Source organism: Sinohyriopsis cumingii, chromosome 3 (assembly GCF_028554795.1).
Source record: "Sinohyriopsis cumingii isolate HCF-2022 chromosome 3, ASM2855479v2, whole genome shotgun sequence".
NCBI classification, from domain to species: Eukaryota; Metazoa; Mollusca; class Bivalvia; order Unionida; family Unionidae; genus Sinohyriopsis; species Sinohyriopsis cumingii.
Genome location: NC_142963.1, coordinates 70,015,130 through 70,041,143, shown reverse-complemented (window position 1 = coordinate 70,041,143; position 26,014 = coordinate 70,015,130). Strand labels below are relative to the sequence as shown.

Genomic DNA, 26,014 nt, shown 5'->3' with positions numbered 1-26,014 from the left:
AATGACACTTTTAATTTATTTACCATATGTTATGTCAAAAAGCGTGGACAATTTGATCCCAGTGTGTTTATTTAATTATTAACACCCCCGTCGGCGACTAGCTAAAACAGACATTGTTTATACAATCGCTGGTTACAATATGGTCACACTACTTAGTTATTGATAGTGGCCATAGATTCTCAAGGGCTTCACTACTGTGTTTTATGTATTATTCTTCTGATTGTATTTTCACATACGATTTTTCGAATTTTCTTATTTTTGGACAGATTATTTCCGGATTATCGAGACAAGTTTTAATGTGATTTTACACTTTGGTCCCCAATTTTGATTTCCGGATCCGGAACACAGATTTCTTGATTAACAGAGCAAATTAATGTTTAGGAATTCTGTTCCCATTGAATTATGTCCGGATAGCGAAGTTTCCGGATAAACGGAGTCTGGATTAACAAGGCTCCACTGTGTATATATATATATATATATATATATATATATATATATATATATATATATATATAATTACAGGCTATTATGGTACTCAATTGTATGGGATTCATTTTAGAATATAGTGACACCTATGATGATAAAAGTATACAACTATTTAGAGCAGAGGGGTTTTAGTTTACTAAATTAAAGTTTCTTGAAATAAAATTGCAGAATTAGACATTCTAGACCAGAAACCTAATCAGTTTCAAGTCTATTTTTATTTAATGAGGTTTTGGTCCGCCGGTGGTGGTTTCAGTGTACCAGTATTTTTTATTTATCTGAATATGGAATTTTAGATGTTCGTCTTTCTCTGCAGATTTTGGGCTTTGACATACTTCTGTTACAAAACCTCCAACCCATGCTGCTTGAAATAAACAGTGGTCCAAGTCTGCGCATCGACAGTGAGCACGAAGTTTCTCCTGGTGTTGTGGAGCACATTCCTAGTCCCAAGGATGAAGAGGTCAAGGTCACTCTGGTGCGTGATGCACTGCTACTTGTTGCCCCACAGAAAAAGCTGCGTGAGCTTAAGAGGTAGTGCCATTATAATACAATATTTTGCTTGCAGTGTGATACTGGTTATATGACTTTAAAAAATTTAACAAAACTTAAACATCAAATAAAAATGTTGATTTTAATGCCAGATCAAAAGCTGGAAAATTATTCCTAAGTCTCTCCTGTACTTTACAGGCATGATAATAGTTCATAAATTTGATATGTTTTTATGTGACATTCAGTTGGTAATAATACCTGTACTGGATTTCTGCTAAAGCATGTGCATAAATAGGGTCTAAACAAAATGGCAAATCCAGAAATCACTGCAAGTATTTTCTTCCCAGTCAGCTTGAAGGATTTGCTATATTCACTTCATTATTTAGTTTCAAAAGAAACAAACTTTTACAAAAATATTTTAGACACAAGGGGCAAGAAAATTAGGTCAGGTAATCTATTTGGAGCAGTAATATTCTTTTCGTCTTGAGTAATGTATGTTTTCTCATAGTTCAGCATAATTGCATTTCTTTGATTAACATATTTTGGATAACATGAAATATCAGTGCACAGACTGCATTTCCTCTAGACAGAAGTACATGTAGTCGAACTCTAGTCACATACACAAGCTTTTAGTATGATACAGCTCATTCTGTTGTGTTTCTGTGTGTCCCTCAAAACATGCGAACAAAATAGTACAATTTTTTTTTACTACACCACTTAGCATAGATTGATGCTTTAAAATTTATGAAATGGTATATATTTATACTACTATACAAAGGGCTTTAATAGAAATGATAAAAGTTAGCTTGCCCGTAGCAAGCTGACTGGAAAAATGAACTTGCCTTTGTTTAATATGACCTTTCCTAAAAATAGGACAACATAATGTCACAATAAAGTCAAACATTAGGTAAAAATAAAATCCTGTTTTGCTTTGAGCAGTATAGTAATATTTTCTGCAGTGGCCACAGCACAGTAGCTCATTTTCTGAGTCGAACTCTTGCCAGAGATACTCATTAATCCACAACGACTGGAACGTTTGGTTGCCTCATTCCAGGTTTTTCTTTAAAAATGATCATTAGATTTGTTTGTGGAAACTTCATCAAATTTTCTTCTTTAGTCTAGATAAAATAGCAGATTAATCTCTTTAACTTCATCAATGATGAAATCTAAACTTTTTGGAATGATTTATTTTCACTCGCAACATATTAACTTGCCAACTTTTGAGCAAGATTCAAGAACAGTTACTCTTAACCATTTAATCATCTGCTAAACAATAAACATGTATCTGTCTCCTGTAATTATCAGGTAAACAGTAGATCATATAGACAGTCTTTTTGTGATAAATGTTTGGTATGTTGATAACACTTTTAATAAAATGCTCGTCATCATTTGTTAACGATGAGTGCCTTTTACTTCCATACACACCTCTTAAAGAAATCTCACAAATTATTATATTATTAACAATTACCACCTCAAGTCACCATGAAAATCATAAGAAGCATCAAAACAATCATTGACTAATGAATTGTTTAGTCAGCAAACTAAAAAACTGCCAAAAGATAGGATACATAAAAAACCCGGATATTTACAAATATTACAATCAAATTCTAACTGATAAGTTTAAATATAAATACTTATTTGTACCTGCTTTGAACAGTAAACATTAACATTATTCAGTCTGCGTAAGAAAATTTGAGACTGACCTTGACATTGACTACAAGGTCGAAAAAATGACAGACATTGATAGTATATCATGTAAAATAAAGAGTTCATAGATGAAAGAAACTGCAGCCAGTTATGTAATAGAAGACTGCAGTAAATAGAAACACTAACTAAAGGTTATGATATATGCAGTGTGGCAAGATCACAGGGTATCAGATTTGCAGGACATTCAGAATTATAAACCGAACACTTTCAGTTTACAGATTTTTCCTGGAAATATGACATGGAAAAGAGAAAAATATGTTTTGTCCAGGACTTAAATAAAAGTATATCCTCGTGAAATTGTCCCCCATCAATTGCCTTTTTTTACATTTCACTTCGGAAGAATCCACATCCTTAACTGTATTGCCTGTCAAATATCAGTGCCACAATAAAGCGGAATAGCAGGCGTTTACAAATCCACTAGCCCAACTACCAGAACATGCTGAAATTTAACTTGGGCAAACTCAGTTTGTAAAGTACTTGCCTGTGAGCAAAACCCAAAATATTTAGAGAAACAGAGAAAGTGTTCAGTTTATAATTCAGTAAAGATTTGTTTTAATTTTTATTTTGAAATATTTTATATGATGACATAGAGTGAATTCAAATTGTTGTATGAAACCTGTAATTGGACAAGTTAGCACATTCATAGGTTGTCTCCCATGCACAGCTGTTGAACATTACATACCTGTTGCCTTGCAGTTACAGTTATTGTTAAATTCTTTTCATGCAGATACTGTTACCTTGAATCTAATCATGTTTGAAATTTCTGATTGTACCATAGGTTAACATTATATGGTCTCATAGATATGCATTCCAATACTGGTAGGTCAGTGTGTTACTTGAGCCAATGATGTATACTTTCTTATATGAATTTTGGGTTCTTATGTGCATATTTCCATGGTATGTGTGCTCATCAAGACTGCAAGGAATAGGCCAGTCAATATGAGGATCACTACCTTGAAGAGCCAGGTTCTTTGTAAGCAGTATTGGATTTTACCTTTTGTACTCCATTGTGCTCAGTAAGTGGTATTACATATCTTACAGTTAGCCAAAGTGTATATATATGTAAATACAATGTAAACAAATGTCAACACAGTAAAAAGAAGCAGGTTGAAAGAAGACTTTGTGCAGTGAAGTAACCTTTAAAATGCTCTCTATGTTTTTCTATATATATGTGTGTGTGTGTGTGCATATATATATATATATATATATATATATATATATATATATATATATATATATATATATATATACCACATCAGCTAATTCTGTGTGTCGGGTAATTCTGTGCAATGATACATCATTTCTATAAACATTGGTTCACGTGTTTTGTTTGTTAAAAATCCATCTTGTATCAAGAAAGAAGGATCATACTTTAATTAAGGAAAGTGATATTCATAAAGTGTACAAAAATATCCCACATTTCAACTCAAAATGCATATGAAAATGTGATTTCTAAATGTCAGCATGAAGACCCACTCCATGACCTTCTTGAACCAGTAACCCAGAAAATCCGATTTACTATGTATCTTTTAGAATCATTCAGGTAAATACATTATATAAAAGATGGCAATGTATATCTTAAAACAATACTGCATTTTAATCCAAGTTTTTAATTTTGCAAGAAGTTGTCCCACACATACAAAATCGTCTGCTACCTAACGTGTCAACTTTCCGCTAGAACATAAATTCACAAGAAATTCCCTGGTGTATAGTATGTTTCTAAATTCTTTAGTAATTTTTCCCCATCAACAAGACGTTGTAAACACATTGCATCCTATTCTTTGTTGTTTCTCATCCACATAATAGCTTATTTGTTTATAAAATATTGAACTTTACTAACTTTTTTACAAGATTGGTTTAGTTTGCTTAATATCTCTTGCCATTTATTGGCATTGTTACATTTAATTTTGTAAAACTAGCTATAAACCTGACCTAATTACTCAACTGCTGACAGAAACAGTCCAAAGTAATGTATTTCATTTATATAGCCCGATGGATAAACATTACATCTTTTCAAAGCTGTGCACAGAATAGGCCGACATATTTCGAGTCAGGAAAACATGGGGGGAGGGTATCCCCTGTGTCCCAAATTAATATTATTTTAAACAGAATATGCTGTTGACAATTGCCTTTTTTCAAATGGTAAGCATTGCTGTACTTTATTTTGGTCAATCGGTCGAATTCGGTATGCATTTTGCTTCAATATTGGAGATGGAAACCTTAAGTGCACAGAAATGCTCAACAGCATTGTATATAGATGTCAGTCAGAACTGATGGGCCTCAGTCCTGAAAATCTTATGGTTTCTACATGAGAAGGAAGAACAGTTTGGATTCTTAACATAGTATGTATTGCAGATAGCATTATTTTAGTTCTCTACTAGCTCATGACAAAGAAATTATTTAAATAAGATGACAGAATGGGTCAGGATATAAAATGATTGCTTTGAGATATCAAATCTCAGCCAGAAGAAAGATAAGAAGAAAAGCAGGGTGGGGGGCTGGGTGTGTGTGCGGGACCAGAGTAACTTAAACTATAATTATCAAAGATGGTTTCATTAAAGAGCAGTTAAAGCGAAGACACATTCTAATCTTGGATTCCTTTTTGGCCAGCAGAGCATCAGTCCCTTCAAGGGACTCTTGCCTCATATATTTGTCCCATTCTGTTGTGAATCTTATTGTAAAGAATTTTTGGGAGCTGTTGTGGCTTAGTGGTCAACATACGAGATATATGACCATAATTATGCAGTTTGAATCTTTTTTAAGACCAAGCAGGGTTAACCACTGTGGTGTCTCACTGAGCAAAGCAACTTATTCCCATTGCCTAGGCTATGCATAACCTTCCATATGTTGATGTGCCATTAAATACCTGTCAATCATGCTTTGTTATTAGGTCTTTTTTCTAGACAAGGATGATGTCACACAAGGATTGCATGAGCTCTGAAAGGTAATGATAAAAAAAAAAATGAATTGTTGGACTTAGTGTTGGTCAATGGTAATACAACAATGTAAAATTAAAATATTGAAGCATTATTTCTGTCAATTAGAGAGTAGGCAGGCTTTATTTGTTTTGATAAATTTAATTGAATATCTGCCGTGTCCCATCTGAATCTGTATTAAGGTAAGCTTCTGAATGACCAATCACATGACCATGTGGCATAGTCCATTAAAGAGCAAAAAATATACAGTTGTCATGTACCCTAAATCTTTTGTCAAAGTGAGGTACTACAGCAGTTGATTTCATCAAACATGTTCCAGATAATATTATACAGCTAGATCAATCCATGGTAGTTATTGTTTCATGTGTCACATAATATATTTTTATTTCAGGAGAAGGAGGAAGGAGAGAGATAGACGAGAGAAGGTAAGGAAATTGCTAACAATGAGAACGAAAATGGGTGAGAAAGAAAGAAAGTCTGAGAAGCAGGATCGTCATTTGGGATATCTCAGACATGATGGAATGATTCACATTCCAACGAATCACCCTCGCAGTAGTATTGTCATAATTCGGGCTGATGAGTCAAATGAGGACCAAAAACTGGACAGATTGGACACTTTTAGTCAGCTTACAATTAGATCTGATACCAAGGCAGAAAAAGAAGATCAATCATATGAAGTAAAAGGTGGAAATCACATTGAGAAAATTGCAGAGGAACCCAAAGAAGAAGAAATGGATATAAAGGATCAAGATGAGGACATGAAGGAAAGAGATGATGAAAATGTAGATGAAGATAAAGATGAAACAGATGATGATAGTAGCAAGAGTTCAAATGATGATGAAGGAAATGAGGAGGATGATAACCACAAGAGGAAATCATGTTTGAAAGAGTTGTACCCAGATCCTTATGATGAAGAATTTGAAAGACTTAGACTTTTTGAGAGAGTAGCTGATATTTTCATTAGCTGCTTGGGAGTCAGGTCTACACATCGTCTTGGTCCAACTGGATTCAGGACATTTTCACGGTAATCATTGTTACTTGCATGGGTAACTATATACTCGCTAAAAAGTTAGGTCAATGACAGGCAACATAGACCCTGATCTGATGACACATACTGTGCCAGCAGATCAAGGTGTATGTTGCTTTTTCTACCGTTTGCTCCTAATATACCAGTACTTGATCATACTTAAGGTCCAATGACAAACAACACAGTCCCTGCTCAGCCATTGCATAGAGTACTAGCAAATCAGGGTCTGTGTTGTTTTTTTCTACTGATTACTTAAAGCAAATTGCATAGATTTGATTAGCTGGTGCATTATGTGACAGTAGATCTGAGTCTGTGCAGTTTGCATTTGAATCTGACTTGTACATGAGTACATACTGTAACTTATTGAGAAGCTACACATTCATTTAGCTGTCTGCTTGGAAACTAGGCATGCTGACCCTTTTAAGCATCATAACACTTTCTCAGTTATATTTAGAATTTTGCTTGGAAAAATTTATTTTCCAGACTATTAACACAAAATTATGTTTAGATTAAATCATATAATTATGCAAGAAAGTTGTTGAATTTATATATTCTTTTGGCTGTGGTATCATTTTCTGAAGAAATATTCTAAAAAAATAATTGTTTTGTCAAGTGATCTCATACTTTCATTATAATTTTATATGTTAAAAAGGAAGGGTACACATATAAAAAATACAAAAAGCTGTCTATGGCTTGCATGTCAAGCCTACAGCAGATATCTTCAGTAATGAAGGCATTTATTCACATGCATAAAGATAGGTACATACTGAAGCTATATTCCCAATCTGAAGAAGGTGAGATAAAATAAAAAGCAAAGTAATCAGTTTATCATGATTGAAGATAATCTAAGGTGTGGGCAGACATGCACATGGATGCTTAAGTCATTTCTACGTTCAGCTTCTGCCAGGGTTGCCTTTACAGTCATCTTACTGATTTTTGCCCACAGGAAGTGCCACCTAAATAAGAAGGGTGTAACTAATGCCTCAATAGATATCCTGTACATCGACATGCAGCGGAAATGGGAACATGTCAATCCTGAGAGAACAACAGGTAATAATAATAATAATAATAATAATAATAATAATTGACATTATTTGGAACCATTCAGAATTATGACATAATGACTATCTGGTGAGGACAATATATACTCTACATACTTATAAGTCCAGTCCATATGCAGACAACATATATATCACATCATGCTCCAGTAGATCATGGTCTATGTTGTTTGCTCTACTGATTGTTTATAATAAACTGTAGAGATCCAGATCTGCTGGTGCATTATGCAACATTGGATCTGGGTCTTTGCATTTTGCAGCTGGTCTTATAAGTGAGTATATATGTTACAAAGGGATATGCAAAAGCCCACCACTATAACGTTGTTAAGGAAAGTCATAAAAGTGTATTCCAGCTTATGTGAGGTCATCTGATACTGAGGTATAATGAATAGCAAACTGCATGCATCACTAAATTGAAAAATTCATGAACATAACTATGTTATGTGCAGAGACTGCACTTTACTGAGATGTTTTATAATGAGTGACGGGGGCCCCGAGTGGTCTAAAGTGCTCTCCGTTACAGATCACTGCCATCTCACCACTGTCTGCTTGGGTTCGAGTCTAGGATTCGGCCAGTGTGGGTATGTGAGAAAGCTTGCCAGTAGCTTCTCGTGGGTCGGTGGTTCTTCCCTGGGTTTTCCAGGGTTCTTCCTCCACCATTAATACTGGCCGCCATACATAGCCTATCATGTGCTGAAAAATGGCATTAAACCCCACAACAACAACAACTATAATGAGTAACCACTCAGTATTATCCACTGCCTCAATAACTCATGCCCTGACAACTCACAAGAACTTAGATTCTTCTGGAAGTGAACTTGATTACAATTTTATGAAACTTTTCATTTAAAATGACCCAACTCATGGGCATTTTGTTGAGCCTTGGGTGAAGTGAAGTTAGTATATATATGTATATATATAGGATGAGGTATACAGTTATTCATTCCTATTTTGAGTTCTAATTTGAGAGCAATCATTTATTTAAATTACTTATTGGAATTACAAAGTGCTCATATATGTTTTGGACTAGAACACTATTTGGGGATTATTGTGAATTCATTCAGAGACATTCTGGATTATATCATTGTGATAGATCAGGATTATTGTTATATCAGCACCTCCATGATTACTGGAATTTATTTGGAACATTCTATACTTTTGGACTTCTGATAGGACAGTTAGGATTATTTGGGATTTAATTCACAATACTGTCTTATTAATATTTCCTTTGAATTCAAGGGAAGTAAATTATTTGTTGATTATACCAAACTTGTCAGTTGTGCTTATTATCTGTTACATAGTCTGAGATCATAGAGTCATAACACTAATCAATCACAGTGGTAATCAAAGATAGCAAGGTAACCAACCAAAATGAGTACTTGATGAACAAAAATATTTATTTCACACATACGATTCATTATGGAGAAGTGAGTTCCAGAGTTTGTTGTGAACTTAAAATTCCTGAGTTGGCACTCGGAGGCTTGCTCAAGGATGAGAAGTAACTATTAGTTGCAATGAAATCATGGTATAAATATTTTACTAATAGAACAATACAAAATTTGAATCTTGATGTTTATGGTCATTTCAGAAAATAAATGTTATTACAGTAGTATTTGAAAAAAGAAATTTTGTTTTGTTGTGAATCAAAAAGAACAAAAAGCAATGTTTTCATGTAGATGTTGAAATCAGTTGGAGTAATGTTGTTTATGATCTTTCATGGGTTGGGTATCTTGCAAAAAATGGTAATTTTTACAAAAAAGTGAACAGCTTCATTAGAAAAAGCTCTTTTGTTCACAATTATTTGCAATGACTATTCAGCCATTGACCAGATCTGATACCTGTCCCCCCCCCCCATTTTCTTGATTGACCAGCAGGATTGCATCTCAGTTTATTTGGGGGTGTCCATCTCAAGCACACATTTAAAGTGAAGTCTATGTTTTTGGACCCCATTGTGTGCAAGTTATCAAGGGAGAGGTATAAACACAAACCATGTATACTAAATTATAATTTGATTCCATCTGCGTACTGCTCAGACCCTGACCTGCTGTCACATATTACATAGGCAGATCGATATCTTTGCAGTTTGTTAGGAGTAATCAGTAGAACAAACAAATGTAGACCCTAACCTACCTATGCAGTATGCAATGACAAATCATGGTAGTGTTGTTTGCAGTTGGACTTGAATAATAAGCAAGCATTGTATATAATTATAAGATGAGTCCAACTGCAAACTGCACAGACTTAGATCTGCCAGCACATTATACATGGTATTTGCAAAACATGTTCATATGCAGTTGTACACAAACACAGAATTACCATTTTGTAGAAGAAATGGATGAGAGATAAAAATAGGAGGCAGATGCATAACCTGAATCGTTTTTTTTCCCATTTCTATTAGTTTTGATAGGATATCTATTCTACACAGTGAAAAAGACAATATAAAATATCACATTGTTGTTGTTGTTGTGGGGTTTAATGCCATTTTTTAACACACGATAGGCTATGTATGGCGGCCAGTATTAATGGTGGAGGAAGAACCCGGGAAACCCCCGGGAAGAACCACCGACCCACGAGAAGCTACTGGCAAGCTTTCTCACATACCCACATTGGAAAATATCACATAAAAATCACACCTATTCTGTACCAGCTATGAGAGGACCAGAGTAAATCTTTTTTTGTGTTAATGTTTCATTTTAATGTTTAGCTAACCTTTATGAAGATGAATATTAGAAGATATACATGTTGTGTATAATAAACCATTACACAAATCATGTAGAAAATATACATGTTGTGTATAATAAACCATTACGCAAATCAATGTAGAAAATCTTGTTATCCATCAATAAAGAACATTCTAGGTATCACAAAATAATGTCCTTAGTGGCTAGATGCCATTTATGTTAATTTGAAACGGTAATGAATAATGTCCTTTATGAGTAGGTGTCCTTTATATAGATTTGTGTGCTAAGACAGAGATCCAGTGAATAAAACCCTCTATAATGATGAATATACTGGGATTTTTTAAATTTAGCAGGACACTGGCTGATTGAGATAGGAAGGAAATGTCCCCTGGACTCAATCAGGATGCAGCAATTCATATGTGAAATTTAAAATAACATCTGAATTGTGTATGCTTTATTAAAAAATATATCTCTAAAAGTTAGGGATTGGTCTATACATGTGTTTTCATTCAGTTGGCATAGTCATTAAGTAATCTTGACTGTTGTTATTTTGTTTTACCTCCAAAGGTCAGCAAAATATCCATACTGTTTCTTCCTGATAAATTCTCAAATTCATGAATTGTATTTCTTTCTTTTTGTTTAGAATTTTTTTTTAAAAATGATACACTCATAAGAGATACCTACTTTCATGGTTTCTTTTGATACAGGGCTTTGTTTCCGTGGTTTTCTGGATGCTTGTCAAGAGATTGCCAAAAGAAAATTCTTTGATGGCACTAGCAAGCTAAAGATGATGGAAGATTTCATTGAATATTGTGAGAGCAACCTGAAGGCAGATCAAAGAGTTCAACGCCAGAGCCTTCCACATTTGAAAATTCGCCGTTATCGACAGACAGACTTTCATTATGTACCGCCAGTAGTACAGTCAGTAGAGGAGACAGTATCGGAGCTGTACCAGGAGAAACCTGCCTTTAGGCAACCAAAATCAGCTGATGATGTGAATGCTTTTCTTAAAGTAAGACAGAACAGAACATATGTGCCAAGACAGCTGAGATATTTTACCAGATTTAAAAATGAGTAATTAAATCACAAAGATGACGACTCGTTTTTATATTCAGATAATTGCAAATACAATACAGTGTATACAGTCAATGCTTTCAAGAGCCAAAATCAACCTAGATAATGCCATTGACAATCTGAATGAAATATGTCATATGTACTTGCTTATATGAAGAGTCCAACTGCAAACTGCACAGACCCAGATTTGCTGGCAGATCTGGGTCTATGCAATTTGTTAGGAGTAATCAGTTGAACAAATAACAAACACTCAGAATTGCAGGTGCATTATGCTATGGCAGATCAGGATCTTTGTTATTTGCAGTTTGACATGACTTAGAAGTGAGTATACATGGCAAGAGAATATACAACCCAAGACAGTTGTAGTAATTTACCTGGTTTAAATGAGAGTGATTACAAAAGTTCAAGCAGAGTAGCAATGTGAAATAAATATGCACTTGAGCAGCATTTTTTCTCTTCCATATATACTTGCTTTTAAGATTGTCCAACTTCAAACATCACAAACTTGGGGGACATGAAAAGTATTAGGATAAAAAGTACTTGGATGAAAGAGTTTTGGTGTAAATATCTGTCTGCTGATTTAAAGGATGTATTTCATACCTGTGGTTTGGATAATCTGATAGTTTGGATTAACTCATGTACATTATTCTTCTATTGCCTTACGTCTCCATGAGAAAGCAAATGCTGATCACAGACAGGTAGAACAGTGACATTTTCACTGATTTAAAGGGAGACAATTTTGCATTTTATGTAGAATATGTATTAGATATCTGCTTTATTATATTGCATGCTACCTTGCCAGTATTGAGCTTGTTGATGGATTTTGACAGAAGCCAATGTCCAACAAGTTCAAACAGTATATTTCTAGACTGACTCACCTACTATCTGTCAGTTAAAACATACTCAATATATATGTGATAAGCTGTGTATTTGTCAGAGATATTCAATTATTTTCTTACTTTTGCCAATATTTAATGTTTTGGGTATGCATTTATAAGCCAGGTTTTATCATTTTAACCAGTGTGTAATGTTTTCATATTTGTCATGCTTTTCCATATTAACTGTGTGTACCATGTTGATACATGTCAGCTTTTATGCTATTCACCTGTGTGTAATATGTAGATGTGTGTCAAGTGGTATGGTATTAACTTGTGTATAGTGTATTGATGCCTGTCAGTGTTTTACCATAATAACCTGTGTATAATGCACACCAAACAGCAGTTGGGAGAGACTCTGATCTGCTCTTCTGTGCTGGTAATGTCTTGTAGATATGGGTCTGTTCAGTTCCCTCTACATGGGTTTGGAAGAAAATATCAGAGACCCTAATCTGCCAGCACATCATGCATAACCAGATGAATGTGTTAAATATAGCAATCCTTCAAAATTGTTTAATGCGCATTCTCTTGCCATTTAATATTTACTCATGTATGAGATTACCTATGAATGGATTTACATATGCATGAGATAACCTATAAATGTGTGTGTGTGTGTGTGATTGTGATTTTTAACGTAGCTTTAACAATTTTTCAGTCTTCATTGTGATAGTTTATAGTAATGTCTAACACTGGAGCATCATGCCGTAGACATGTAGCATCATGTCCCACCCAGTCACATTATTCTGATACCAGGCCAACCAGTCCTAAAATTAGCCTCTTAATGCTGAGTGCCAAGCGAGGCATATGTTAGTACCATTTTTGTAAGTCTTTGGTATGACTCAGCCAGGGATCTAACCCATGAACTCCTGCATCCAAGGTGAATGCTCTAACCACTAGGCCACTGGAGTGGTACCTATAAATGGACTTACACATGTATGAGATAACCTATGAATGGATTTACATATGTATGAGATAACCTATGAATGGAGTTACATATGTATGAGATAACCTATGAATGGATTTACATATGTATGAAATAACCTATGAATGGAGTTACACATGTATGAGATAACCTGTGAATAGATTTACATATGTATGAGAAAACCTATGAATGGATTTGCATATGTGTTACATGTGATTAGATTTACATATATATATATGAGATAATTTATGAATAGATTTACATATGTATGAGACTACCTATGAATGGATTTACATATGTATGAGATAACCTATGAATGGATTTACACTTGTATGAGATAACCTATGAATGGATTTACATCTGGATTTACATATATATCAGATAACCTATGAATGGATTTGAATATGTATTACATATCTATGAGGCATTGCCTATGAATATAGTTAAAAATGTATGAGATAGACTTTAAATGGATTTACATATGCATGAGACAACTTATGAATGGATGACTTAATTTTGCTTGTTTGCATACACATGTAGTCTGTGATAAATATTAAAAAACACAAGAGTGCTGTCTCATTTCGAATATATATACATTTTTCATAATAGACAAATGCCATTTTGTAAATGAATTTTACTGTTTACCAGTATTTAAATTATGGAATGCAGAAAGAATATTGTAAAATTATATAATATTTATGGGAATCAAGTTTTGATATGTAATGGTAAACGAACACTTTTATGAAGTCACACTATTTTTAGACATCCTGTTTAACAGCAATATTGTTAGAATGGATTTAGTTTCATTGATATTTGTTACTTATTTAAAAAAAATGAAAGTAAATCCTCTACATAAATTTCTGATTTTGCAGTAACTTATAACATTTGACAAGAAGAAGGAATCAGTAGTAAAAGGTTTTGGTTAAATTGGAAGGTGTTTTTCATTTTGATTAATATATTTTTTACACGGAGGAGAAGTGTTCCCACTTTTTTTTTCAGATAAATGTTTACTAGGCCTTGATTTGTGGATCTAGTGCTGTGGAAGAAGAGGAAAAATCCAACTTTTAGGGATACAAACAGGATTTCAGATTAATTTTTATCCCCATTTGGGGGTTTCTGGGCACACTTGGAGCAATCAATACAAATGTCAAAGTTGAAAAACAGATTTACATAATTTTCTTATGAGAATGAATTGATTCATCAAAGAAATATTGTGAATTCAGGGTTGTTCCAGTAAGAAAAATACCTGGGACCCAGGGAAGGCACTTTTATAGTAAGGTACTCACCCATAGATGCAGTTAGAATTATCTTATCCTTTTAATATAACTTTCTTGAAATCAAAGTACCGTGGCATATATTATTTTAAAACTGTCTTCCCTGGGTACTATGTATGTTTAAATGGAACAGCCCTCACCATATATGTTGCCATATATACTTGCTTACATGTCAAGTCAAACTATTGCATAGCGTGCAGGCAGATCTGGGTCTTTACAGTTTCTTAAGAGTAATCAGTAAAACAAACAACATAGACCTTGTTCTGCTTGTTCATAATGCAATGGCAGATAGGGTCTGTGCTGTTTGCAGTTGAACTTGACTTAAGAATTAGTACATACAGAACAGTACTAGTATATGTGGAATTCATGGTTTCTAGACTTAACGTAATCTTTCTTTGGAAACAGTAAGGCCTTTTCCTATGATTCAACAAATTGAAGTACATTAACTGGTGAAAATATAATTTTTTTAATGCAAAATCATGAAAATTGATCACTAAAAAAGAATTTCACAGTGTGTACATTTGGAATTTAGATTTCTTTAGTTCAATATTTACATTTTTAGCAATTTTAATTCATGATGATGTTCATCAGAAAATGGCATATGCAGTGAGTATTCAGAGCCTGTGCAAATCATATAAATTTATCACACCACTTTATTGATTCACTTACAAAAAATTAGTACAAAGTTTTCAATAATATCATATGGCATAAAAAGACCTGTAAGATACAGTCAAACTTGTCCTGATGGTCACCTTTACTCACTTGTCACCTGTTCACAACAGCTATTCTAATTTTGCCCCAGCAAATTTCCTATATAAATGTCTTGTATGTAATGGTCACCTGCCTTCTGCAGACAGCAGTCAGGTATTTCTGAACCAAGCAGTTGGTTTTTCCATGCCTTATCAGTCACTTCAGTTTATCTACATTGATCATTCAGCCTATGCAGACTCAATTTTGGCGTCATGAAGAAAGGTATTGTATGGGTAACGGAATATTCTTTGAATTGATGTGCAAACATTTCTTATCACTCTTTTACTCATAACTTGTTGACAGTTTAACTCAGCAGTGTCAGTATGTAACTATCGAAAGTGAGGCAGTTTTTCCCATGATTGAAACTTTTTTGTTTGTTTTACTTCTGTCATATTAGACTGTTATAATTTTTATATAAAAAAGAGCATTAATAAAAGGAAACATTTTCAGTGTTATGTTGCCTATTGCTCTTTATGTTGCTAAATGGGCCTGGTATGAGTATACTGTATGTTGTCTAGGTTGGATATTCATTTCAAAAGGCTATGTTCATGAGCTTAACTTTTATAACTATATATATATAGTGCTTGTGCATTTTATACATATTTTTACAAGCTAATTTTCAGGGGAATGCATTCCAGAAAATTTTGATTGCTTGTCACTAGTGTTGGTTGATTGTGAAAGACTAAATGTAGTAAATGAGAAAAATTGCTCAAACAAATTCAAATGATTATTGTTTCATCACCACTGGCATTTAAGTGCCGGCCATTATTAATATAACTTGTCTTTGCACCAATGATTACTAAACTACTCAGTTACTTTTCTCAGTCATAAAACATCACGATTTTAAATTCCCAAAGTTTGTCACATGCATGCACTGCTAAGGATGTGTCTATGTCTTTACATGGGTATTGTCACATGCATGCACTGCTGAGGACATGTCTGTGTCTTTACATGGGTATGTGCTTACCTATCAAGCTTAGGTTAGACTTTTTGTTAAGCTTCATATTTGTTTATATTCATTACACATGCAAGGAACTTAATTTAAGCACCAAGACTAGATCACTGTAACCTAAACCTTATCTTAATCATTGTGTAAAACTCCATTTTGAAAGTACACTGCTTCCTTGTTTTAGCCTGCCCAGACAACTGACAAAACCTACTTATATTGCTGGAGTAGGTGTGGATCCCATTTCTTGCTATGGAAAATATCCTGAAAATGGTGCCAAAGTACTGAACATGAATAAAATGGCAATAAAGTTTGGTAAATGAAACTATGATATACATGTATCATCAAAAGTGGCAGTTAGTATGCATACATTTGGAATCACTTTAAGAAATAAATACTAGTTAAATAAGTTTGTAAAGTGAATAAGCAATAACCTACTTAAATGTCAACTGTGTTTTCATCTGTGACTTGCAGAAGTTTTTGTTGCATTATTACAGTCAGCTAAAAATAGACTGGCTTTGTATTATATTAATTATATCTCTTGGTTGAAATTAAGTAAAGGGAGTAAAAAAAAAGTTACAAGACAAGAGAAGTCCTACTCAATGAAGACCTATTGGTCATGCTTGTGTGTTAAGTCAACTCATTTCAATTCACCAGTGAAACACTAATTTAAATATTATGTAAGTAACATCATTTACGTAGGTAACATTAATCAGTGGTTTATCATAATGATATGCAAATGAAATCAAGGATAGCAAGGAAACAAAGTGTAAGGCATCCCTGAAGTTTCGTATCCTAGATAGGTTTCATTATGAAGAAGCAGTATCTATTGTTTGTAGTGAACTTAACATTTCCATGTTGACAATCACATGTTTATTCAAGGATGGGCAAAAATTCTTCATTTCTTGCAGTGAAATCATTGCATCAATATTTTGCTAATAGAACAATAACAAATCAAAGTCAAAAGTTTCTTCATTGCTGTTTCTCCAAATGAATGTCTATCTGTTTTTAAAAATAATCTATTTCTGTTCTGAATAAAAAATAACACTCGACTTCACTTAAAAAAATCAGTCATGTAATACAAACTTTTTGGTGGTACACAGATAATGTTTATTGAAATCTCTTGGATTACTGTAACTTTCAGAGATTGGTTATCCTGAAAATGAAGGTAATTATGTAGCAAATTGAATAACTTAATTTTTTTAAAAAGCCCATATCGACAGTTCTTCCCAGAATGATTATTAAATAATCATTCAACCATTTAACCCCATCCTGACCTCTCTGTCTTCTCACTGTTGGTCTCTGTCATTTTCTTAGTTTTGCAGAGATAACTTATGCCTTTGCTTGTGCTGCCATCTATGTTTTTGATTCCATTGTGCACAGTTTATGAAGGTGCACAGTTGGGACACTTTTGCATTTAAATGAATTTTGATAGCATTGTGTGTGTTAGAGCTGTGAAATTAAGACAAATGAAGTGTAGCACCTTGATAGACATGTCTCAATTTCCTCTGGGACAAATTACCAAGTAAGAGCCTTTCATAGACTTACCTCTACACAGATCATCAACTAACAATATTTCACAGACTTGTATCATTTACCTTAGAGAGTGATCGCAAAATGAACATTTAAAAAAACTGTGCATGGTTCTGCTTGTTGATGAGATGCATCACTGCCTGGATATTAAAGTGTCACTAACTTAAGTGAACTTGTGCATTTTCTTTATTTGTATAAATAGATGGATGGGATGACTAGATAGTACCAATTAAGTGCTAACATATTAGAATATAAAGGTGTTGTACGTGTTTCAGAATTGTTGAAATAAGTGATGCAGTAGAATATTCCTTAAAATACCTTCTTGTCAATAATAGGACAGCTTGACCTATTTTCATTTTCTTGCAATATTCGCTTGTTTTGTTTTGTTGGTTTTAACAGCACTTTGAACATATTATTGCCTACATCATGCCAAGGAAATTGGAATTTTTACATTTTTTTTACACCCATCTTAAGACTGGTGTATTGTGATATGGCATAGTCCATCCATGTGTCTATCCATCTCCCTGGTTGTTAATATTTCCTAGTCTGACTTGTAACTTTGTGAGGGTTGCAAAGATTTTCACAAACCTTAGGACAAATAGATGTTTTGAAGAGAAGGTGTGTCATGTGCCACTGTCTTGCCCTTCCTAGTAAGGTCAGTTTTATATCATATAAAGAGTGTGCTGCATAACAATACCATGCCCCTTCCTCAAGCTCATGGCAAGGAAAAATGTAATTCTGAAGACTGTATCCTTGTCCTTTTTATATAACTTTTGAACAAAAGATTATTTTGATAGACTTTCTTCAAATATATATCATGACCACACAGTGTCTCATATACCTTAGCCATGCCCCCTGCATCAAGGTCAAGGTCATGGCAAGGGAAAATGTCATTCTTTAACTTGTATCTTTGTTCAGGGTAATACTTTGAACCACTGAAGATATTTTCATGAAAGTTTGCCAGAGATTAATATCGTCATCAGATTGTGTGTTGCCTATCATAGTTATGCCACTAGCCAAAAGTTAAATACCCGAGCAAGGACAAAATTAATTCTTTGACTTTTATTGTTAACTTTTGAACCAACACAGATATAGTGTAATTCTAACCATTTCTATATAATGTATAGTCAGTCTGTCCCATACCATATCCATGCCTCTTGGTGAAGATCACAGGACACATGAAGTAATAACTTCTTCTTGAAGTTCAAGGTCAAAACAAGGAATAATTTTAGTCAGTGTTCTCTTTCTTTATCCAGATGTCACTTTTTACCCCTACTGATATTTTGATGAACCTTTAACCAAGTCTACACCTTGCATACAATAGTCAAGTCCTTAGCTCAGAGGTCAGGGTCATTAGTTTGGATAAGGTCATCAGATTGGCTGTTTATGGCACTCTATTGTTTTTTACTTCTAATGCAGTGTTTTTGTGTATGAGCTTTGATATTATGAAAGGCATTTGATCTCTGTGAATTATGCTCAGTCTCTATCAAAGTAGGTCACTGTAAACCTTGTCTTTTCATTAGTTACTTTGAGTAGTTTTCATCCGAAATTGCCATTGTTGTGGGCACATGTGTCCTATTGACACATTATTTACTCTATAACTTTTGTATTTAATTTATGGTCTTGGTGATATTCTTACCTTGGAATCTAAAGGCAGCTTAAGGTTTAATGACTCATCCATGCATTGTTTACCCAGCATCTTTACACACAATTCACATTTTAATCCTTTTTTCAGTAAATTTGATTGGTGACAGTCATTTGAAATAGGGACATTGTCACAGTCCATACGCATAACTTCTAGATGAATACCTTAATGTGGTACTATTTCATATTAATATAATTATTGCTATCTGCAGTATAATCAGAGATTCTTCAAACTCATTTGGATGCAAAAACTTTGAAAGTTAGGCTGTTTAATTATAATTGACATTTGACTTATTAATTGTTTTCAAATACAAATATTTTGTACAAATTCCTGTTTATGTTTACATTATGTTTGTTATTTTTTATTTTGTCAGAGTCTATACAGATGACTTGAATATATTTTTCCATTTTATTTGTGTTTCCTACCTGTATTTTTGCTGTGTGTGAAATGTATCAGGACTTTCTTTTGTGAATAGCAATTAGTATTTTAGATACTGTTTGTTTGGATTTGAATTAATTGAATATGATTTCAGTGTTACATTTTTGATGTGCTGTTATTTGTTTTTGTTTTTAGCACTAATGGTGACAGATCAGAAGAACTTAAGCAATGTCGATTTGTCTGGCATTCAGCATCCATTAGCACAAGTTTTTTTTATTGTTGCTCATCCTCTTTTATTGGGAGGATTGCCCCAAATGTTACAGACACCTGCATCCCAAAGTCTCATTGATCCTAAATAAAATTGGTGCATCGTGTTCATCTTTTATGGTCACCACAGCAGTCAGTTTGAAACTCCTGTTACTGCTTCTGCTTCTGAAAAGATGGTAGTATTAACATGGGGTTGACACTAAAAGACTTTTTAAAATTTCTGATTGGTCCTAAATGAAGGTGGTTCTGATCCAACATCCATTATAGCCACCATGATGACCATTGTATAAATCTTGTTATTGCTAATCCACCTAGATGGATGGTCATATTGAATTGTTTTTTAAAAAAAAAAAAGAATAATTATCGTGTCTATTTGGTCCTAAATGCAAATTGTACTATTCTGACATTCAGTATGGCCTCTGGTAGCCATTTTGAAAACCATGTTATCACAAATCCTTAACAGAATATCATAAAATGGCATTTTTACCAGAATACTTCTTACGTCTGGTTGGTTCACAGTGACAATGGTGCTGATCTTACATCCATTAGGCTGCCAACTGCTTTCAATACTCTGCAGTTAAAAAGAGGAAGTAGCTTTGTCTTGGTTTCCTTGAAATTATTTTCGACCAGTAGAGCATCACTCCCTTTGAGGGACATTTTGTTATAACATGTGGTTATTTGTATTGGTGCTAATCAGTATACATTATGTTATGTTTTGACAAAATTAATTTTGCTGTCCAGTTCAAATAATAATGTTTGGTATATTTAGTTTGGTATGAATTTACTTGGTATCGCATTGTTCTGAAGTTATTATGCAGCAAGTACTGAGAATTCATTTATTTTCACGGGTACACATTTTTTGTGGGTTTGTTTTCTTCAAGAAGTGACATTTTCTTTGTTAATCAAATTTGTTGAGAGGCTGAGTTAAATTTTCTTTTAAGGGAGAAGTGAGTTATATTTTCTCCCAAAGGCCTCTGATGGGTAAGTGGATTATACTTTCTCAATAGGGCCTCTGATGGAGAAGTGGGTAATATTTTCTCCTGAGTTCTTCTGATGGAGGAATGGATAATATTTTCTTATATGACTTTTGATGAGAGAGCAGGTCATATTCTCCCTTGAGGGCCTCTGATTGGGGAGAGGGTCATATTTTCTTTCAGGGGGCTTTGTTGGGGAAGTAGGTGGTATTTCCTTTCAAGGGCCTTTGTTCTGGCCTTTGTTGAAGGAATGGGTTAAGTTTTCTCACAAGGCCCAGTGATGGGAGAGTTCATTGTGTTTTCTCTCAAGGTCCTGTGATGGGCAAATGGGTCATATTTTGTTCTCAGCATCAATAATTTTAATTTTAATAATTTGGGGTCTTAAGATTTGTGGTCTGAATCAACCAAGAAAACCATAAAAATTGACTCACCATGAATGAAAGTGAATTCACAGTAGATTTCTGGCATGTAAAATCTTGTATCATATGATATTAAGAAACCACTCCATGTCCTTGATCAAACACGTGCCAAAATGAAGACTTGGTATCCCATAAAAAAGCAACCACAATGAATATATCTATTTCAGTTATCTTTGAAACATGCTCATCATAGGGTTCTGTAAAAACAAGGAATGGAAAAAATTATTTTTCTTTTACATCTAAAATTGCACATATTGCTGTGATTATTACGAGAAAAGACATTTTAAAGATTATTGTTGTTTTCTCCACCTTAGTAAGTAGGTTTTAATATATATTGAATATAGAAAAACATTTTGTATTGTCTTAAGAAATGCTGATGATGTAAAAAAAATTCAGAGTGAATATCAGTGTTTAAAATTCACATCATGGAGACTTGGACCATTCTGTGATACTCTTGTTGGTGATAACATAAGTTATTTTTGTTAGCAATTGTCATTGTTGATAATTCATCATTCATCATTCAGTATCTTTTTCTGCAAAACTGCAAGTCCAGTTTCAACCAAACTTGGTAGAGATCACCTTAAAGGAAGTTTTTGGAAGACCCCCAAAAATCCAGGCCTGAAGGCATTTCCGATTTGTACAACTTATTCCAAACCTTCATCAGATATAATGACTAGTATTACTAAAAATAGAAAACTCTCTTCAGAACTGATTCTAAAATTACACTGAACAGAATTTGACTGAATAGGTTGTAAAGCATCCTTACATAAAGGACTTTCAGATTTGTATAAATGATTCTGATCTGCCATCAGATATATCTGCCAGTACTAAAAGCAGAGAACCTACAAAAAGACTTATGAAAAACTGCTAAACAGAATTTGAACCAAGTTTGATTGAAAACATCCTGGTATAAAGACATTTTATTTTAAAACTTTGATGGCAATCCACCATCAAATATGGCCACCATGGTCAAAAAGAAAAAGCTTTAAAAGCTGCTTCAAACCACCCCTCCTTGAATTTGACCAGCATTGACATAAAGCATATTGACATTTAGGCCTTTTGTGTCTAATATACAGATAGTGCCAATATGAATCACATATAGTTGAGATGATTAAAAATAGCAAAACCTTAGAACTGCTTTTCAAAACTGCTTAACAGAATTTGACTAAATTTGAAAAAGATTCCTGGCATGAAATTCTGTTTTGTTTGTGCAAATGATACCTTAAGATATAGTTCTATAATTTAAACAAATAGAAAAATGTGAAATGGCTATTTCTCAAAAATTGCTTGACAAAATTTGACCAAATTTGATGAAAAGAAAACTCATAAGAAGGTATTTGAAGTATGCACAAATTTTGCCAGTCTGGCTGGTGTTTCAAAGAATGGAAAGTAAACTTTAAAGGATTTTTTTCTTCTTCAAAAACTGCTGCATTGGATTAGACCAAATTTATTGGAAAACATTGTTAGATTTTGGAATTTCAGATTTGAAAGTAAAGGATGCCAATCATCCTTCACTTAAGACTCCTGTAAAAGTAAGACAACCTTTATATTTAATTTTTTCTCTCAAAAACTGCTCATAAGAATTTGGCCACATTTGACACAAAACAATTTGGCATGAAAATCTTTCACATTTTTTACTGGTGATGCTGATTGGTCATCAGATATCGCTGCTGTTACTAAAATTGAAAAACATTACACTATCAGCAAGTACATAGATTTCTTGGCTAATTGACCTTGGATTTTGGCTTTTAGGTGGATGCTATATGAGTGATCTCAGGTCTACTTGGGTTTCTTTTTTGAGTTTGACACAGTAAAGGAAAGAGATGTGTTTTAAATACATGTAAGCCAAAAAGACTGTTGTCATGAGAAGAAGCATGTTTAAAATTGTTATATTTCTGCATGTTACAGACATGAAATGGAGCAAATTTCAATGTAAAATATGTTGTATTGAGCTTACATTGTGTAAATTGGAGACAGACTAACTACATGTGCAGATTTTTCTGCATTTTTAAAATTTCACCCCAGTGATGCAGCTATGCAGATGGATAATTAATACAGTGTTTGTCATGATCAGAATTGCATTATTTTAATTTGCAATTTATTTCAGATTTTTGCATCTGCATTAAATTTTATCTTTTTTTACAAAATATTGCTGACAGTTGGAAATATTGCAGGCTTAGGAGTAAATTACAGGAAAATATCTTTAACATGTATCTTGATTTATACCAGTATCCTTTGTTATCTTTTTCTCAAGTGGTATTTTTTTTCCTAACTGCATATAACAGTATGAATGTTTCACAAAATACAAGTGTGTGTGCAGAGATTCCTTGCTGAGTCCCTTTATACTCGTGCTTAATTGAAAGAAACATCACATATATTTGAACACCCTCAGAATGATGTGTGGGACCTATCCATTGCAAATTACACCTGAGACATTTGAGTTTAAATTTTTCCATGATTATTGAAAATGTATGGGAGTATGTAGTCAGAACTATTCAGACATTTTCTTTCTTTCAGAAAACCTATTTAAACATTATGAACTTTCATTAATAAGCTGGTAAAATGAAAAACTGATCACAACTGAGCACTGCAGTATTTGATGGATTAATTTATATGTAACACACATGCCTTTAAACATGGTCAGTGCCATTGACATTCAGTATTGTTTACACAGAAGAGAAGTGCACTTTAATAAACATGAGACATTGCAATTTGTGTTAATCTGTGTATAACATCTATTTATATGTGAATATGAAAGAATACAGGTAACAGTATATTAAACTGATTGGTCAAAGACCAGAAGAGCTTTTGGGATGGCCCTTTCACCCATCCATTATGACACAATTGTTATCATTCTTTCTCCAAAGTTGCTTGGAAGAATGTAATAAAATGTAATACACACATTCATCCCACGGTCTAGTTGGTCCAGAATGAAAATACAGTCAAACCCCACTATATCATGATGGTTTTGGTCCATAAAACGAGACAGTGTTATGTACCAAGCCAAGCTATAACCAACCAAGTCAGCTGAAGAAAATAATGCATGCATAAATAATCGGGGGTGGGGGCTAATAAAGCGGGCGTAAAATACGTGCTTCATTGGCATAGCTACCATCTTAAATCAATGGATATTAAATATCAGTTATTAAATTTTAAACAAGTACTTAAAACAATTGTTACATGTTAAATATTTTTTTTTATATATACGAAATCTGAAACAAGAATAAATAGTTTTTGTACGTACTCACCAGTCCAATGCCAAATCACAATAGTAATTCCGTCAAACGTGTGCAGAAAGAAGCATAATTTCTATAATAAAATAATATTTGCGAGGTCCATTCGAACATCCTATAGAGATGCCATAGTGGGCATCTTGAAAAGCTTATCACTGCTTCTACCGAGGGGCTAGTCCTATCAACATTGTGTCTAAGCTAAAGACTTCTTATGATGTCTACTTGTTTTTGAATAACAATGGTTTCAATTTGACATTCAATGGTTGCCATCTGTAATATCTTGTTGTCGCCACTCTTCCTTGGTAGATGGTCGTATCCACCTGGGGTTTTCACCAAAGGGTACATTTTATGTCTAGTTGGTCCTAAATGTTGCCTATCTGAAATGCATTATCTTTCGTATATGTAGCCATCTCGAAAACATTGTTATTGCTGCACCACCTAAGTGTGAGGTCATATCAACGTGTGTTTTTCACTTGTAAGACTTATATGATGTTCATTTAGACTCTAATGAAATGTACGCCAGATGGAAATAAAGTTATTGCTATGGAACTTTTCATAAAAAGACCACTTGTGATATTTATTTGATTCTAAATGAAAATGGTGTAGAGTAGTAACAACTTGTATTTTTTTTTAGTTTATGCAACGGTTGCTAAAAACACCGAAATACGCTCAAAACCGAAATACACAATTATTTACATCTTTTAGGTGTATATATTGGTGTATTATGATTTGTATTTGTTTTATTAACAATAATAATAAGTAAAACAGGAGAACAGTGATGGGTAATAGAAGTCAGCTACCTATATATGTGACCAATAAAACCTCCATTTTCATTACTACTATGTCTTTGAAAATGTGACTTGACAAATTGTTTTGAGTATTTATATGTTTGTTGTTGTTTTTGCTGTACTATTATTATATGTAAATCCACTACCACACTGCTCCTTATTTGTACTTGGAGTTTCAGTGATTTTGAATTGCAGCCAACACTGTCTTCGGCCTGGCCTTTCTAATTATATTGAGATTTCATTGGCTGATATTTCCCCAAATATTCCCCATAAAGTTACAAAGAGTGATGGTGTAGGCACGTCTGAGATTTTTGTTCATCCAACTGTTGTTTCATCCCGTCATTGGCAGTATCAACAGAGTATTATGTTTAGGGCTTTAACTTGAGTAACAAGACGAGATTAATCCAACAAGCATACAATTTTCCAAATATAGGTTTATTTAAACAAACATAAAATCAAACAAAGTGAAAGAATTAAAAATAACTTAAAGTGTATAGATCCCTAGAATATTATTATAAATTGTATTATATATTTCACACTAATTGGCAAACTGTC

General features: G+C 33.6%; 1 protein-coding gene across 1 annotated transcript in view; it reads left to right on the top strand.

Annotated features, from left to right (window-relative positions):
* The window catches only part of LOC149803065 (tubulin polyglutamylase TTLL11-like), a 37,080-nt gene extending 12,931 nt beyond the window's left edge, over positions 1–24,149 (top strand). The window contains exons 4-7 of the mRNA XM_089952636.1: positions 800–1,014; positions 6,007–6,639; positions 7,589–7,692; positions 11,089–24,149. Coding sequence (XP_089808762.1) covers positions 800–1,014; positions 6,007–6,639; positions 7,589–7,692; positions 11,089–11,459 — 1,323 coding nt within the window. The 3' untranslated portion in view covers positions 11,460–24,149. The remainder of the gene's footprint in view (positions 1–799; positions 1,015–6,006; positions 6,640–7,588; positions 7,693–11,088) is intronic.
* Positions 24,150–26,014: the final 1,865 nt, after the last annotated feature.